The 15,495-nt window shown below is 36.4% G+C and overlaps 1 protein-coding gene across 1 annotated transcript in view; it reads left to right on the forward strand.

Moving 5' to 3' along the window:
* The window catches only part of LOC139690374 (lipid scramblase CLPTM1L), a 56,130-nt gene extending 42,283 nt beyond the window's left edge, over positions 1 to 13,847 (forward strand). Inside the window, exons 9-11 of the mRNA XM_071587804.1 lie at positions 2,115 to 2,250; positions 4,991 to 5,106; positions 11,168 to 13,847. Coding sequence (XP_071443905.1) covers positions 2,115 to 2,250; positions 4,991 to 5,106; positions 11,168 to 11,246 — 331 coding nt within the window. The 3' untranslated portion in view covers positions 11,247 to 13,847. The remainder of the gene's footprint in view (positions 1 to 2,114; positions 2,251 to 4,990; positions 5,107 to 11,167) is intronic.
* Positions 13,848 to 15,495: the final 1,648 nt, after the last annotated feature.

The raw sequence follows: 15,495 nt of genomic DNA on the forward strand, positions 1-15,495 counted from the left end.
ATGAAGTGTAATGCTGTTGGTTTAGGGGCCATGGAGTCATCATATCTTGAAGAATATTTATTTCTTTGAGACATTTAACTAGGAGAGGTTTATTCTCTGGGATTTTTTGGCATCCCATGTGTTAACGTTTAATTTGTGTGTTTGATACCTGAAATTGGTCTCTATGAATGATTTGTTTACTTGGAGTGTGAGGAGCTTGCATATTTCTTTTCAACCCTAATGAAGATGAAGAATGCTAAATATGCACTTTTATGGCTGAGATGTTTTCTGTTGTCAAGGGGGTCTCCTGGAAGGCCTAACTCCTCCAAAAAATCCTGAGACTAGAGTTTTCTATTTAGAATATATGTACATGGTCCGTACAATAAGTATCAGGACTGATTCCAAAAATCAAAATTTATTGCAGTTATCATTACAATTACTTAATAATCTTCAAAATACATTTCTCCTGCATTGATACACTTTGTTCAGCACTTCTGCCACTCGTCAATAGCCAACTGGAAATTGGTTTCCGGAACATTGTTGAGAGCCTTTGTCGTCCCCGCTTGAACCACCTCGATGGAGTCGAACCAGTATCCTTTGATCTGTTGAGCTATCCTTTGAGGAAATAATGTTGTCGAAAAAATCTTCATCTACCTGGATGCAGTCTAAAATTTCTTGCAAAATTTCCTCCCACAGTTTTTTTTCCTCGCTCAAGACTTTAGGCTCTAGCTTCACACGCACTTTCCTCATTGCAAGACCCTCTGTTACAATGGTGTGAACAGTTCCGACTGAAAGGCCGGTCTCCTTACTGATAAGGGCAATGGTTAAACGCCTGTCAGAGTCCAAAACTTTTTTCACTTTGGCCACCTGAGCATCGGTTTGAGCAGTCGTCGGGCGTCTGACGTGGTGCTCGTCTTTGACGGGCTCCTGGCCTTCCTTAAACAGTTTGTGCCGCACAAAAACTCTTGTGTGGCTTAAGGCATCATCCTAATAAACCTGTTAATGAGTTCAAGGGTCTCCAACGCAGATATCCCGAGTGTAATGCAAAACTTCACAGCATAGCATTGCTCGATGGTGCACTTCATGCTGGCGCAACGATATGACAAACAACTGCACATCACAAAAATCCACCAACTGTCTCAACGCATGCACGGAGGCAACTGAACTAAAGTGTGCCTAAGTGGTGGGGGACCCCTCTACTGAGCAGACCGGTCAGATCCCCATCCACCGCTCTGTGAGGCTAAAGCAAACTAGTCACCATACTTATTGTATGGACCCTGTAAATTGCGGATATGAGAATTAGAGAAGCAGTCTCTTCTGAAACTACAGATGTGTGAATGGTTATTGATGCTCTGTGTGGTTTGGAGTTTTTTGCTGCTTCTAAATACATCATTCGTAACTTTTGGGTACATGATGCAAGACAAAGAAGTGATTTAATCACCAATGATGAAATTGTTTGAGAAATACTCATTCCTCCAGATCTAAGGCTGAGGAAGAAGTGGAAATACAGCCAAATAGCTGTTGTAGTTTGAAGAGTTTGTGCTGTCACTTTACTATTATCACAGTGCTCTTGATGCTTCTAAATGGCCTAGGCATAACAATGTTCTGATAGCACCCACATTAACTAGAAAATTTTGCTAAAATTATTGCAGGTTTTCATGTATTTTTTCTCCGAACTTAATTTTGACAGTATAATTACTATCAACTGGGCTATATTTGATTTTCCAAATATTTTAAATAATATATAGTGTAAAATAATATATTTAGTGTACTGATACATCTTACTCTGAGGAGTCAGTTGCTGACTTTATATTTAATGTCATCTCACAAGGGCAGCTGATGTACATTTTACTCTTAAAACATTAACCATGATGGCCCAAAATCAACCCATGTTTAAAAAATGAAAATTTAGAACAAAATATCAAGATTTATAATTAATCAAATTTGAGCCAAAATTTTCCATGTTGTTCATCTGAAGAGAACCTTTTAATGGTATTTCATATTTAATATTTTAACATTCATCAAAGTAAATTTTATGGCAATTTTCATTTTTGCCACTCACTGCTTTCCATGTTCACCTTTGATATGATACATGCATATGTACTAGTTCTAATTTATAATTTTTATTATTTCAGTTGGTATTCATGGTGCATTCATAATCTTGTAAATGGAGTGTATGCATTTGGATTTCTCTTCATGCTACCTCAACTGTTTGTCAATTATAGACTGAAATCAGTTGCTCATTTACCATGGAGAGCATTTATGTACAAGGTTAGTATCAGGTATTCAATGTACAAGAGTGATGAAATATTCTTTTTGTTAATATCAATGTGGTTACGGAAAGAAAAAATTTCTAGTGCATATGGTGGCTTTTTTGTTAAAAGAAGGAAGAAAGATATAGTTGTACAATGGTTTATGCAGTGTCCATTTAAAACCTACCTAAGCGATAGGATACCTAGATTAATAATAATAATATTCTTGTGCAATTTCATTTTGGACAATGTGCAGTGCTTCTGGAATTTCATTATTTGGCAGTGGTAAAAACATTGGAGTGTAGCACCCAAATATTGTTCACATGTGTTATTAAAAGTTGGCCTTGCAAACTAGTGTATTCTTCTTCTAGTGTATTAAAAGTTGGCCTTCAAACTAGTGCATTCATTGCCTTGCAAACTAGTGTATTCTTCCATCTTCAGCTCACCCATGTGTTCAGCTTGCTGCTACAGTAATTTGCGCAGGGCAGAGGACTTTCCATGAAAATTTTAATTCCATCATTTAGGCATGCATGTACATATAATCTGTAAAAGGAAAATTAAATGGCATGAATATTCCAGGATCACAACATGTCTTGGGTGCCTATCAACATGCATTTTTCTAATAATTTTACAAGGTTGGCTTGCTCCTTGTCAATGGATATGACTTTTATGTTTTCAGAAATATGTAGTTACATTATTAGAACACCAAAAATTTGCTTTTCCAGTTTGCCTTCAAATTGAAATTCTCATTGCCAAACAGTGATTTTCCATAAATGAAATGAAGTCAAGAGAAATTTGGTGTTATTTCATTTTTGAGGCATCGAAACCAATTGATAAAACAGAAAGTTTATAATGATATTATAATGTAAAATATGTGTAAATCAGGATTTATGTAAATCTTCTTGTTTTCTGGCTTTTACAGTCAAGATTTCCTTAGGTAATTATACAGATTAACTTTCAAGACATCCTTTGGTTAGAATCATCTTTTCAGGGTTGGCCATTTCAATGAAATCTAACAATTGTTTCCTGTGGCAATATTTTTGGCAATCAACAGGGTTTAGGCTGATTTAATTACATTGGCTCTTGTTGGGTCAGTGAAGTATCCTTATTATAAATATTTAGAATTTACTGTATTCATTCATATTCAGGATTTGTCTTATCACAATGAGGGGAATTTGCTTTTCAATTATCCTTTCAATAGTTGACCAGCAATATCAAAGTTGATATCTGCAGAATCCATTTCAAAGTTGAGATTGTAAAGCATTAAAAAAATTTGGAATAAAATTTATTATTACAAAACAGGAGGAGGGGAATTCCTATAAATGGTAAGTCAAAGTGCCAAATAGATGTATGTCCATGCATATGTAGGAAATAGATTATGAATTTCCATAAATGTAATTGAAACAGATTCTCAATGGTAATGTGTGGGCAAACGCAAAAGTAAATGCATGTTTAGCCACACCACTTATTGGATCAATTCTAAGCTATGTTAATTCATAAGACAAAATTTCGTATCCTCCTAGTATGTAAGAAAAAGAGCTCAAAAGTCAGGTAGGGAGAGGAGGAGGTGTGAGGAGCTGATGGACATGGATGGAGCTGAAAACTCTGGAGAAAATAGCCTTTTGTGAAAATTCTTGTGGGAATAGTGTTAAATGTATCTATAAGTACCAAGTGGTGTAGAGCAGTCTTTAGAGAATCAAGAAATCATGCAAAACAAAGGTATTAAAATGTTCATGCTTGATATGATCCAGTATTTTCAGATTGAAAATTATATAAATACCCTAAGAAAAATCATGGTGGTAATTTTTCAATTTTTTAAATGCATACTTTGTGTGTGCAGTATAATTCAACTTATGAAAATGAATATGGAATAAAATCTGAATACAAATATTAGTATTGCTTTTATTAAACCATCACTGCATATTTTCTAACTTATTATAATTAAAAATACTTGATTTAAATAACTAGAAGTGATTTTATATTATTCTGTCAAGTGGAATTTATCATAGGGCTAAATTTTAAATGCCTATTTCACAAGGTGTCATGTTACTCCGAAGACCCATGCCTTTTATAATTGCCAGCCTGTTATTTATATATATGCCAGCAAATAACAACTGCAGATAAGTTTAACTTGCCAAAATAGTATGTTAAAATAAAGATTCATTAATCAGCTTCCTTAATAATCCTGATTTTGCGAAGACATTCAAATATGTCTGAGAATTATGGTAAGTTGCATAAGAAATTTATTTAATTTTATTATCATGTCCTAAATGTGATTATTATCATTACAGAACCATATAATTACTTCCCATTCCATGCCGTAGCTTGATATATTCTAGGTGATGATATGTGATCATTCTCTGTCACTGTTCCCTTAAGATTTTTCACAAAGGGTATTTTCTAAAGAGTTAAATAATTGCATTTAATTGCACTATGAGCAAAATATATTTGTATTAAATCCTCTCGCCCATCTGCTTCTCATACCTCCTCTCCTTCCCTTTCTATGTCTAAATTCCAAGTCCTTTTTCTCGCTCACTGCCAGCATATGAACACTTTTTCCCATGAATTAAGTTCAGGGTTGGTCCGATGAGTAGTGTGGTTGGGCATTATATGTTCACTCTCTGGTTTCACTCTATAGATTATTGTTTATTCAGTGAGGTTTGGATTATCAATGTGCTAATTTTTACCCAGTAAATGGTCTTAGTCATGGTTTTCAGGCTTCATATACACCATGGTTGATATTCTATATTAATTTTCAGGCATTCAACACCTTCATTGATGATTTATTTGCATTTCTAATTACAATGCCTATGGCCCATCGAGTTGCCTGTTTTCGTGATGACATTGTTTTCCTCATCTACTTGTATCAGCGTTGGTAAGTTCTCTTTTGAGAAAATATGGATGTTTAGACTTCTAATTTACAGGCCTAAGATTTTCATTGGACATTTGTTTTTATGTTCCACCAGAACATTTCTAAATGAATATATGTCCGTCCCCCTCCCATGGACTACAACCTTGACGTGGTGGAAGGGCTTGTGCATTCTGATGACCCCTAGAGCCGTGCTGGTGGGAGTAATAACAATTGCTCCTGGTAGGGTCACCCATGCCAGATAGGTTGAAGGTAGGAACCAGGCAAAACGTAATTCACTCAGCATCTGTTCCTCGGTGAGGTGGCTGCATTGGCGTATGACCCCAGTGGGGCGGCCAGTAAGTGATGGTGTCTCGTTAAAAACACTATTGAGGAAGGCAACGGGAAACCACCTCGATTATCATTCCCAAGATTTAAATGATGGATACTACAGAAAATATGAGTCCTGGCGACTACGGGGCTCGACCCAATCGGCCGTGTGTAGTGCCCAGCAGCGGGGGAGGCAAGGCTTCCGCAGTCGTCATCCCACGAAACCCTTGCCATGGACAAGAGCCAACAAGGGGTTGCTATAGTATTAAATAAAGAAGTAAGAAGCAGCGTAGTCAACATAGAACAGCCAACGGATAGAATATTAATAGTAGAGATAAAAGCAGAACCAACGAACTTGGCCATTGTTCAGGTATACATGGCACTGAGCATCCATAAGGAGGAAGAGGTCGATAGGATATATAAACAGTTAGAGGACATAATTGAGTGTGTTGCTGCAGGAAAACATTTGATAGTGATAGGGGATTGGAATACGACGGTAAGCAAAGGAAGAGATGGTGATGAGGTGGGGGACTACGGTTTAGGCACGAGGAATGACCGTGGGGAGAAAGCAATTGAGTTCTGCAGGAGATAGGGGTTAGCCATCACCAACACTTGGTTTAGACACCACAAAAGATGCAGGTATACATGGAAAATGCCAGGTGACTCAGAAAGGTATCAGTTAGATTATATTCTGTTGGGCACAGGTTTAGGAACAGTGTGATAAAGTCGCACAGCTTCCCGGGAGTGGATGCGGACTCAGACCACAATTTAGTTGTTATGAAATGTAGCGTCCGTTTCAAAAAGATAAGGCAGGGGCGGCAAGTTAGGAAATGGAATGTAGACGCAATAAATGGTTTGAAACGGAAGGAATGCAAACAGGCGGTAGAGGAAATCGTGGAGGATGGCAAAGAGGTAAGTATTATCGAAGAGAAATGGGAAAGTATCAAGAAAGGGTTGTCAAAAGCCGCAAAACACACTATTGGAACCGTTAACATGAAAAAGACAAGGAAACCATGGATCATGGATGAGGTGATCATGAAGATAGATGAGTGGAAAAAATGGAAGAATGTAAACACAGAGAAAGGTAAAATGAAGTACAAAGAGTTAAACAATAAATTGAGGCGGGCAACAAATAAAGCAAAAGAAGCATGGTGGAAGACGCAGTTTGAGGATATGGAAAGTTTGCAGAGGAAGGGTGAAATTGGTGTACTACCGCCGTTGCTTTTCTACATATATGTCGAGGAAATTATTGAAGAGGTATGAGAAGAACTGAAGGTGAGAATGAAAATCGGTGGGGAATTCGTAAAATCAGTTAGGTTTGCTGATGACCAAGTGTTAGTTTGTTAGTCAGCCAAGAGGTTGCAAGCATTGCTGAGTGAATTGGAAACTCAGTGCAACAGATATGGGATGAGAATCAATATTAATAAAACAAAGGTTATGCAATTTTCTAGAAACGAAAAGCTAAGCTAAACATTAAAATAAGAGGGGAAAAACTAGAGCAGGTAGAACAGTTTACGTATCTCGGTAGTGTTTTGGACCAACACGGTCAAAGTAGTAGGGACGTAAGGAGAAGAATTGCGCTAGGCAAAAAGGCTTTCACAAGGAGGAGGGAGTTGATGACAGGGACTTTGAGTAAGGATGTCAAGAAAAGACTCGTAAAAATTTTAATATGGACCATAGCTATGTAAATCGTGGAAACGGGTCATTGAAGCAAGAGGATTGACGTTGATAAGAGGCTTTTGAAATGTGGGTGTGTAGAAGAATGGAGAAGGTGAAATGGACCGGAAGGGAAACAAATGAGGAAGTACTTGGTATGGTGGGCAAAGAGAGGGGTTTGTTTGGAGAAATCCTAAGGAGGCTGGAAAAATGGATGAAGGGCATATTGATCGGTAGTGAGACGTTGAAGACTATTTGAGGGGAGAATGTTGGGCAAAAGAGGAAAGGGAAGGAACAGGATAGGGATGTTGGAAGGGAGGAAGGAAGTACTCAGAGATGAAGAGGGACCTGATGTAGAGTAGGATGTTGTGTTTTGCTAGGGGTCACAAAATTTATTTGGTGGTTGTGTTCATCCAAAAACCTACCTTAACCGGTAGATTACCTAATAATAGTAATATGTCCGTCCAGATTTTCTTTTACAATGGTAGAGGGTTTTTGTTTTCATATAAACCTCAGGCAGCACTGGCTATCGTATAACCTTTCATTCATATTCAACTGGCATTTTTAGTGCTATTATAGATCTGGTACGTATGGTCTGACTAGTTCTCTTGATAAACCTCTTGCATCATGACGTCCCAGAAAAATTGACCATAGACTTACCTATTGTTTGTTTTCTATCTTTAATTAAAATCAGTTTTGTTGAAATAATAATCCGGTTTTTCCTGTGATTTATTAACAGGTTCTTAACATGCTTCTTTAGCTTTGGCCATTTAGGGGTGCATGGATGTAAATTTTTGAACTCATATCTGCATTAACTGAATCCACCTTCTGCTCCCTGTATTCTTATATCATATTCTCAGTCATAGGTGGGCCAAAGCACCTTTCAGCTGCCTAGTTTACATGTTCTGAAGCATAATTCATGACTTCAAGTTTAAATGTAATATTGTATGAGAATCTTCTCTCTTAAGATCCCACGAGGTTATTATCATTTTAACTTTTTATGTGATGCTTAGTTTCACTTTGATATTAGTGAAATTTGTATTAAAAGAAACATTGTATATGCCTTTACGAAACTCATGCTACTTAAGGTTGAATGTATCTAAACTCCAGGTTTATCAGGAGAGATACAATGTATTAGCAAAAGGGTGACATCACCATTAGCCTAACAAATATAAGTTTTGCAGCAGTACCACATGTGAGAGTAGCTAAAATGCACTACATTGTATTCATTTACAATTTATTTGGGAATTCTTTAGGAAGTACTTTCAAATTAAATGTTGGAACACTGTTCCTTACTACTGACCCAAGACAGTGATATTATCAAAATTTGTCATAAAGGCAACCATCTATTATGCTTATTGAGGGAAAAAATGCTTAATGGTAAGTATTTTTCCAATGAATCAGCTTGTGCTTATAGGTCAAAAGTATACCCGTAAACCCCTGGCTAATAAGATGCAGGCTGATTTTAGAGCACATTTTAAAGTAATAAAATGCATCTTATGAGCTGGGAATTACTGTAAACTCTATTAGCCAAGATTTGGAAATAATAAATTGATTCAATAATCTTTCAATTCTCCTGACATGCTGAACTACATACCGAAATATATGCTGTACAAGAATTATTGTTTACAATTGCATTGCACCTACGAAAATAATACAGGAAACTAATATAACTTATAACTTCTTTGTATTATCCAAAGATGCACATTACATGACATAGTTACCAGCAACATTTTTAAAAAATTCCTGAATGAGGAATATTATAACATGCTATGGTCTATTTGTTTTTACAGGCAAATCTTCCCAGTTCAAAAATTATTCTTGAATTTTTCAAAAATAATTATGCTCTTTTTCTTATTTCTGCCTCAATTTTTGAAGAAATTAAGTGATTCCTGACATTTCCTAGATTTTCTGACTAAGGGGCTGAACCCCTATTGACTCGCATAGCTACTGGTTTAGGAAGAAATACATCTTCGTTGCTACTTGTAGTGTTGCAAAAGAGATTTTCAAATTTGTCAAGCAGAAACAGAAAATTGTTCCCAAATTCTTTAACTCGCCCACCTATAAGATTACAAAAAATCTCCTACTAATGACCAGGAAGCCACCTGCAGATTTTCACATCAGACGACCTTTATCTTGGTGTTAGTCTATATTTTTTTTCTTGCAGCACAGTGGAGAAAAGCTCATTTTGGTTTTGGTAAAGATTATGAGGTTGGTTAAGTTAGGTGGGTTATGAGTTAATTTGTAAAGCAAGGTCGATTTCCATGTTGCCATGTTATTACTTAAAAAAAATGTTTTGACATATTGTAAAAATTTGTCTTTTGTAATATAAATTTTTTTTGCATATTTAACTGCCCTTTTGTATTAAAATGCACTTGTGCTGGTTTTCAATACTTTTTTGTATAATAATGTATATATAGCTTCTTTAGTACTCAGCCAATTACTAGAACTTGGTTCAGTTCAGGGATGTCATTTTTGGCCAGCTTAAAGAACAAAAATTCCATATAAATTTCAAACTAATATGAAAACAACCACCTTTTGCTTTTATAAAAACCTTATTGGGATTTTTGTCAACCTATCTCGTTTAAAGAGCCACGTTCTGGTCTAATTTTGATTTTCCCATTTAACTCAAAGTAAAGTAATAAACTCTGGTCAAATTCTTTGCTACTAATACATAATTATATTTCATGAAAACTGATGCAAAAAAATCCTCTAAAATAATAATTTGTAAAATCTTATGATATTTTCCTACGTTTTTGACCATTGGTCTTTTAATATTAATTTTAAATTTTTTTTGCATCGCATAATGCTTTCAAAAGGAATGATAGAAATGAATTATAACATGTAAAGATGAAAAATCGTTGTCAGTCATTTATAGTTCCTTGCATGGGTGTGATAGATATTAAACTGCTCCCTCATTTATCTACAGCCATCAGTGCTTTTTCCTCCTGTGTAGACTCAAATTAGCAAATAAAATAAAAGGGTGAAATTATCTAAGCACCTTCCCTTTGCAGTACACTGTTTAGACTTTTTTTCATATAAATATTCATAAAAATAGCTTATGCATGTCTAATACTTCAGTCAATATGTATATGGCAAATGCGTTCTGTCGGTATGCCTAATGCCTCAGCTATTTTACCTAATTTGGTGATGATCCACTGCCATTCGGTAAACTTTTATCATGTTATTGGTTGTTTTTGTGGTTTTTGGCCATCCCATGTGCTCATCATCAGCCAAGTTGGTACAACCAAGTTTAAAACAGCTGCCCAAAATTTCATGGTCATAAATGATACTGCATAGGCCCCATTCACAACAAACGACTCATCTTTGATTTGCGTTGGCATATTGCCTGTCAAAAACTAATATTTTATGGCAGCTTGATACTACATTTTTTTCTATTTTCACAAAAAACCTCACAATGACTCACTCAAGCAATTGTCAAACTACAAGTGGGTGTCCAAAATGGTTGAAAGTTTATTAATCACCTTACAATGCATGTGCAAACACTCTCCTTAACTTTAGTTGAAGAGTGCTGTTAACTTCATGTTGAGGTCGGAAACTTTTCAGACTACCCTCATACTTCTTAATAACCTAAATAGTATCCTCTATGCTTTTATCTTGCAAAACTCAACTCAGAAGGTAGTAAGTATGTATATTATCTTACCTGTGAATCGACCTTTTTCTAAAAATATTAAATTAAATTAAAATATTAAAAATCTTTTTATTGTTATGCATCAACTTTTTGTAAATATTCTCAAAAAAATTCTGATCACTTCATATAATGCATAAGCTGTTGTTCATCTCAGCTGTAAATTTTTTCGAATATTCCATCATAAATGAATTATGAAAAAATTAACTCTGCTATATTTAGTTTATACTTTTTCCGTTATTTTCTTATAATTATCAAATTATATATTTTGGTATAGAATAATTTTAAATTTAGAAAAGAATTAATGTTAAATCTAAATTTTAATATTTATACTATTTAATACCCGAGGAAAAATGGATCAACTCCTTTGATTTTCATAAATTCCTGAAATTCAAAGCACGAAATAGATAAGTGCTGATCAATGGAAATAATCAATAACCCTGTTCCTTTCAGGCTCTATCCAGTTGATAGAACACGTGTAGATAGTGCTGGTTCATTGGATGAGCCCATTGAAGATAAAAAGAACAAGTGAAGAGTCATAACAGTTAATGAATAAATTTTCAAAAGATAAAAGAATAAGTAAAACATCAAATTTTTATTGAAATAAAGGTGATTTTTTTGTTGTTGGATGCAGTTAGTAAATGATATTTGATAAAAACATGAGGAATTTTAGGGTTAATTAAGGGGTATATTGAATGTGCCTATATGTTTGTGATCTTGAAATGTTAACTTATGAATAGATGTTATGCATTTTATTTGTATTTCTCATTGCTAAAAATGTTATAAGTAATGTTATCATAGTGTTGTTACCTAGCCATGTTAGAAAAAGAGTTATATTGGTCGAGATTTCAGTGTTTAATGTAGTTATTGAAAAACAGCTGTTTAAACTACTTATTCAGGTTTCAAGCTATAGGCATGAGCTTTATGATTTTCTGCCTCTCACATATGGTTTATCAAATCAGGCACAATCGATGCAGAGTTTTAAAAGGTTGCAATGTTACTTATTATGAAAAGATTGTTGTCATGAAATGTAAGTTGGAATATGTTATTTAGGTCTTCCAAAAGTGTGAATCATTACTTTTTTAATAATTTTCATTTTATTCTGATGTAAACTTTCATTAAAAAGTTAGAACTGGGGAAAATTCTGATGTAAACTTTCATTAAAAAGTTAGACCTGGGGAAAGTTTAGTTATAATCTGCCTTTGAAGTGAGGTTTTGCTTGTTTAAGTGTGTATACATCAGGATACATTTGTTTAATGTTATAATATATTGTTATTTCTGGGATGGTAATTTGGGATGTGATAACTTATTTTTTTATTTTTGTTATTTATTTTGGATATGGAAAATGTACATGCAACAAATGAAGATTCTATGCCATGGTCAAGATGGGAATTCATTTACCTTGTAAATGTATTTACTTTATAATTCTCATCTGGGTTCTTTGTAGATTTGGTTATGCTCAGGGTAAGAAAGAAAAACTTGGCACTTCAACATTAAGAATGTTGAAGTGCAAAGTTTCTTTTTTACCCTCATCATGAAAGAATTCCACAAAGTTGAACCTAAAACGTTAATGTTTGGTTATGCTCTAATTAAAATATCCTTGCTAAGCCATCATGCTCATTCTTTGGGTTTCGACCGTATGTAACATATTTGGATAACCCAAGATAACCAAATGGACACATAGTTGATAACATACCTATAAATCCCTATTTGGTGGACTAGGAATACCATTGAAGTCATGCCATGATGTTGAAACTTCATTTGAGTACTTGTGTTTAAACTTCTTTATATTGATGTGGTGTTATTACATTGGAATGGTATGCCTGGAAATGCTGACTTTTGGTTATTTCCAGGCTGCAGACTTTGTATATTTTATAAAGGTTTGTCCAATGCTGTCATTCATATGAGTTAATTACTTGCACATTCTGTATTCAGGGTTAGTCAAATTCTGTGAGGTTATATTGTGCATATTCCGGCACTTCTTAGGTTTTCAAATATATTTTATCATTCAAATAAACATCACTGCTTAAATACATGTTTGGGGATGGGGATGGTGCGGTGGCTAACATTCAGGCTTCCCACCAAGATGGCCTGGGTTCAAACCCTGGAGACAAATATTTTTCAGCGGTATCCTGATCTCTACTTGAGGTGCTTTGTGGAGAGCACTTTGAGTGAGTACGACATCCGTTGAATGGGATGTTAAACTGCAGACACCTTGGCGCCTTTCAACAAGTGTAGGCTAATGCCAATGCCAGGTTTCACTCCACCCTTCCTTTCCCGTCCATCCCTAATGGCTTAAATGACCTTAGCTGTTGGTCACCTCCCATAAACTACTACTACTTAAATACATGTTTTTTTTAAGTCTTCTGCATGTTATATATGAAGGCTATTTTTGCCAACTATTCTTACAGTTGATGTTGCCCAGATCTATTGGCAGCACTATGTTGATCCCCCTCAGCAGCATTTTCAATGGATTGGGCAACCCGTCTTACTCCTATTTTTATTTCTCTGTGCATGGGTTGCTCTTCCTCATGTTTGGTGGTGGGAATATTGGCCCGATTCCAAGAGGTTTCTTATTCCTGAGTCATCTGAGCACCAGATTTCTTGATCCCCTGTTGGGTGACCCTGAAAAATGTTTTATCTTTTGGGGTCACTGCTAAATTTAATGGTTAGCAACAGCACCCAATGTGTGGCCATCATAAAGAGTTTTGGTATGTGCTATATTTATGGTGATGAATATTGTATCTGTAATTGCTCTTCATATGAGTATTTCACATTGCAAAAATCCACTTTTTGGTGGATGGTGGCAAGTTTGCAGTTGAAATTTCCAATTAGCTAAGTTCTTTGCTTGAGGTATCATAACATGTTTAATATCCTTTGAATTATTTTGAGATGAGTTATTACAAATTTGGCTAAGGAAACACACTGAGCAGACTGTATCCACCCTTGTTGGACATAAATGTACAATATATTTCCAGTAGCCTTAGTACATGCTGGTAAACATAATCTCCTCCCTTATTTTTATGCTTTCTGTTCTTAAAAGGATAGAACAGACTTCTGGCTCTAGGCAGTTCAAAATCAGGAAGAACTTGTTCAATGTATCTGATTTGATCAATTACAGCAGTTCTACTTACAGATCTGGTTTTATTAATAACCTAAATTACTCTTTAGTATGGATGCAAATCCAATTTTGAATACAATTAACCTCATTCCTTGCTCCTCAGGCTCCTAGTCACCAACATGTATGTATGTATATATGTATGTGTATGTATATATATATGTATGTATATATATATATGTATGTGTATGTATATATATATACATATATATATACATACATATATATATATATACACACACACACACATACATACAGGGTTTGTCCGGAAAATAAGTGTACTGAGCTCAGGAAAAAAAATTATTACACTTTTACATATCTTAAGCTAATATTCCTCAAAATAGGACCCTTGTGAGTCGATACACTTGTTCCAGCGGCGTTCCCATTCCTGGAACGCTCCCGCGAAGGCATCATCGGGAACATCTCGAAGACACGTCGTCACGGCCTCTTTGACGGCGTCCTAAGTCCCGTATCGCGTTCCTTTCAAACTCCTCTTTATCTTCGGGAACAGAAAGAAGTCCGGTGGTGCCAAGTCCGGGCTGTAGGGCGGGTGCGGCAGCGTTGCCACGCCGTGCTTGGCCAAGAAGTCCGACACGACAAGCGCGGTGTGAGACGGCGCATTGTCGTGATGCAGCCGCCAGATGTTTTTGATCGCTGGCCGAACGCGGGCGACTCGTTTTCGAAGCCTGTCGAGCACTTGGACGTAAAATGCAGCATTTACAGTTTGTCGTTCAGGTACAAATTCGTAGTGGACGACTCCCCTTTTGTCAAAAAAGACAATGAGCATCGCCTTGATCCGAGATTTGCTCATGCGAGCTTTCTTTTGACGGGGTGATGATGGGGTGTGCCACTCCGCACTTGGTCTCTTCGACTCCGGGTCGTACTCAAAGATCCACGTCTCGTCACCCGAAACAACGTTCTCTAAAAAATGTGGATCATTTTTGCAGTGATCCGCAAGTTGTGTCACGATTTCCAAACGATTGAGTCTTTGATCATCACTGAGCACTTTCGGCACCAACTTTGCACAAATTTTTCGCATCTGTAATTGCTCCCTAATAATCTCGTGCACTATTGTTTTTGGCACATTACACTGCTCTGCTATCATCCGAACACTAAGACGACGATCAGAGTTCAGTACATCGCGAACTTTTCGCACATTTTCGTCGGTTGAGTGTCGTTGATGGGCGTCCAGGCCGTGGTTCGTCGTCGACCTCTTCTCTGCCCTCCACGAACATCTTGTGCCACCGAAAGATCATGTTTCTGGACATGGCTGACTCCCCGTAAGCCTGGTTAATGATACCGACAGTTTCGGTAGACGATTTCCCAAGCTTTACCGCAAATTTAATGGAATAACGCTGCTCCAAAAACTTCGGCATCGCGTTCCGTGACGTGGGTCGAGCGTGGAGGTTCGCGTTAACAGAGCTCTTCACTACACCACAGCTCAGAGCCGACTGCCTTTTTCAGCGTCGCTTGCCAACATACCCCCCTCCAATCGCAGCCCGTCAGAGCGGTGCTGGGCGCGCCTGGAGCGGCGGGAAAAATCAGTACACTTATTTTCCGGACGAACCCTGTGTGTGTGTGTATATATATATATATATATATATATATATATATTCGGAAGTGCCGAATAGTACAATACACAGTAACACACAATATAGAAACA

The sequence above is a fragment of the Hetaerina americana genome, unplaced genomic scaffold (assembly GCF_022747635.1).
Source record: "Hetaerina americana unplaced genomic scaffold, ioHetAmer1.1.p SCAF_3, whole genome shotgun sequence".
Classification (NCBI taxonomy): Eukaryota; Metazoa; Arthropoda; class Insecta; order Odonata; family Calopterygidae; genus Hetaerina; species Hetaerina americana.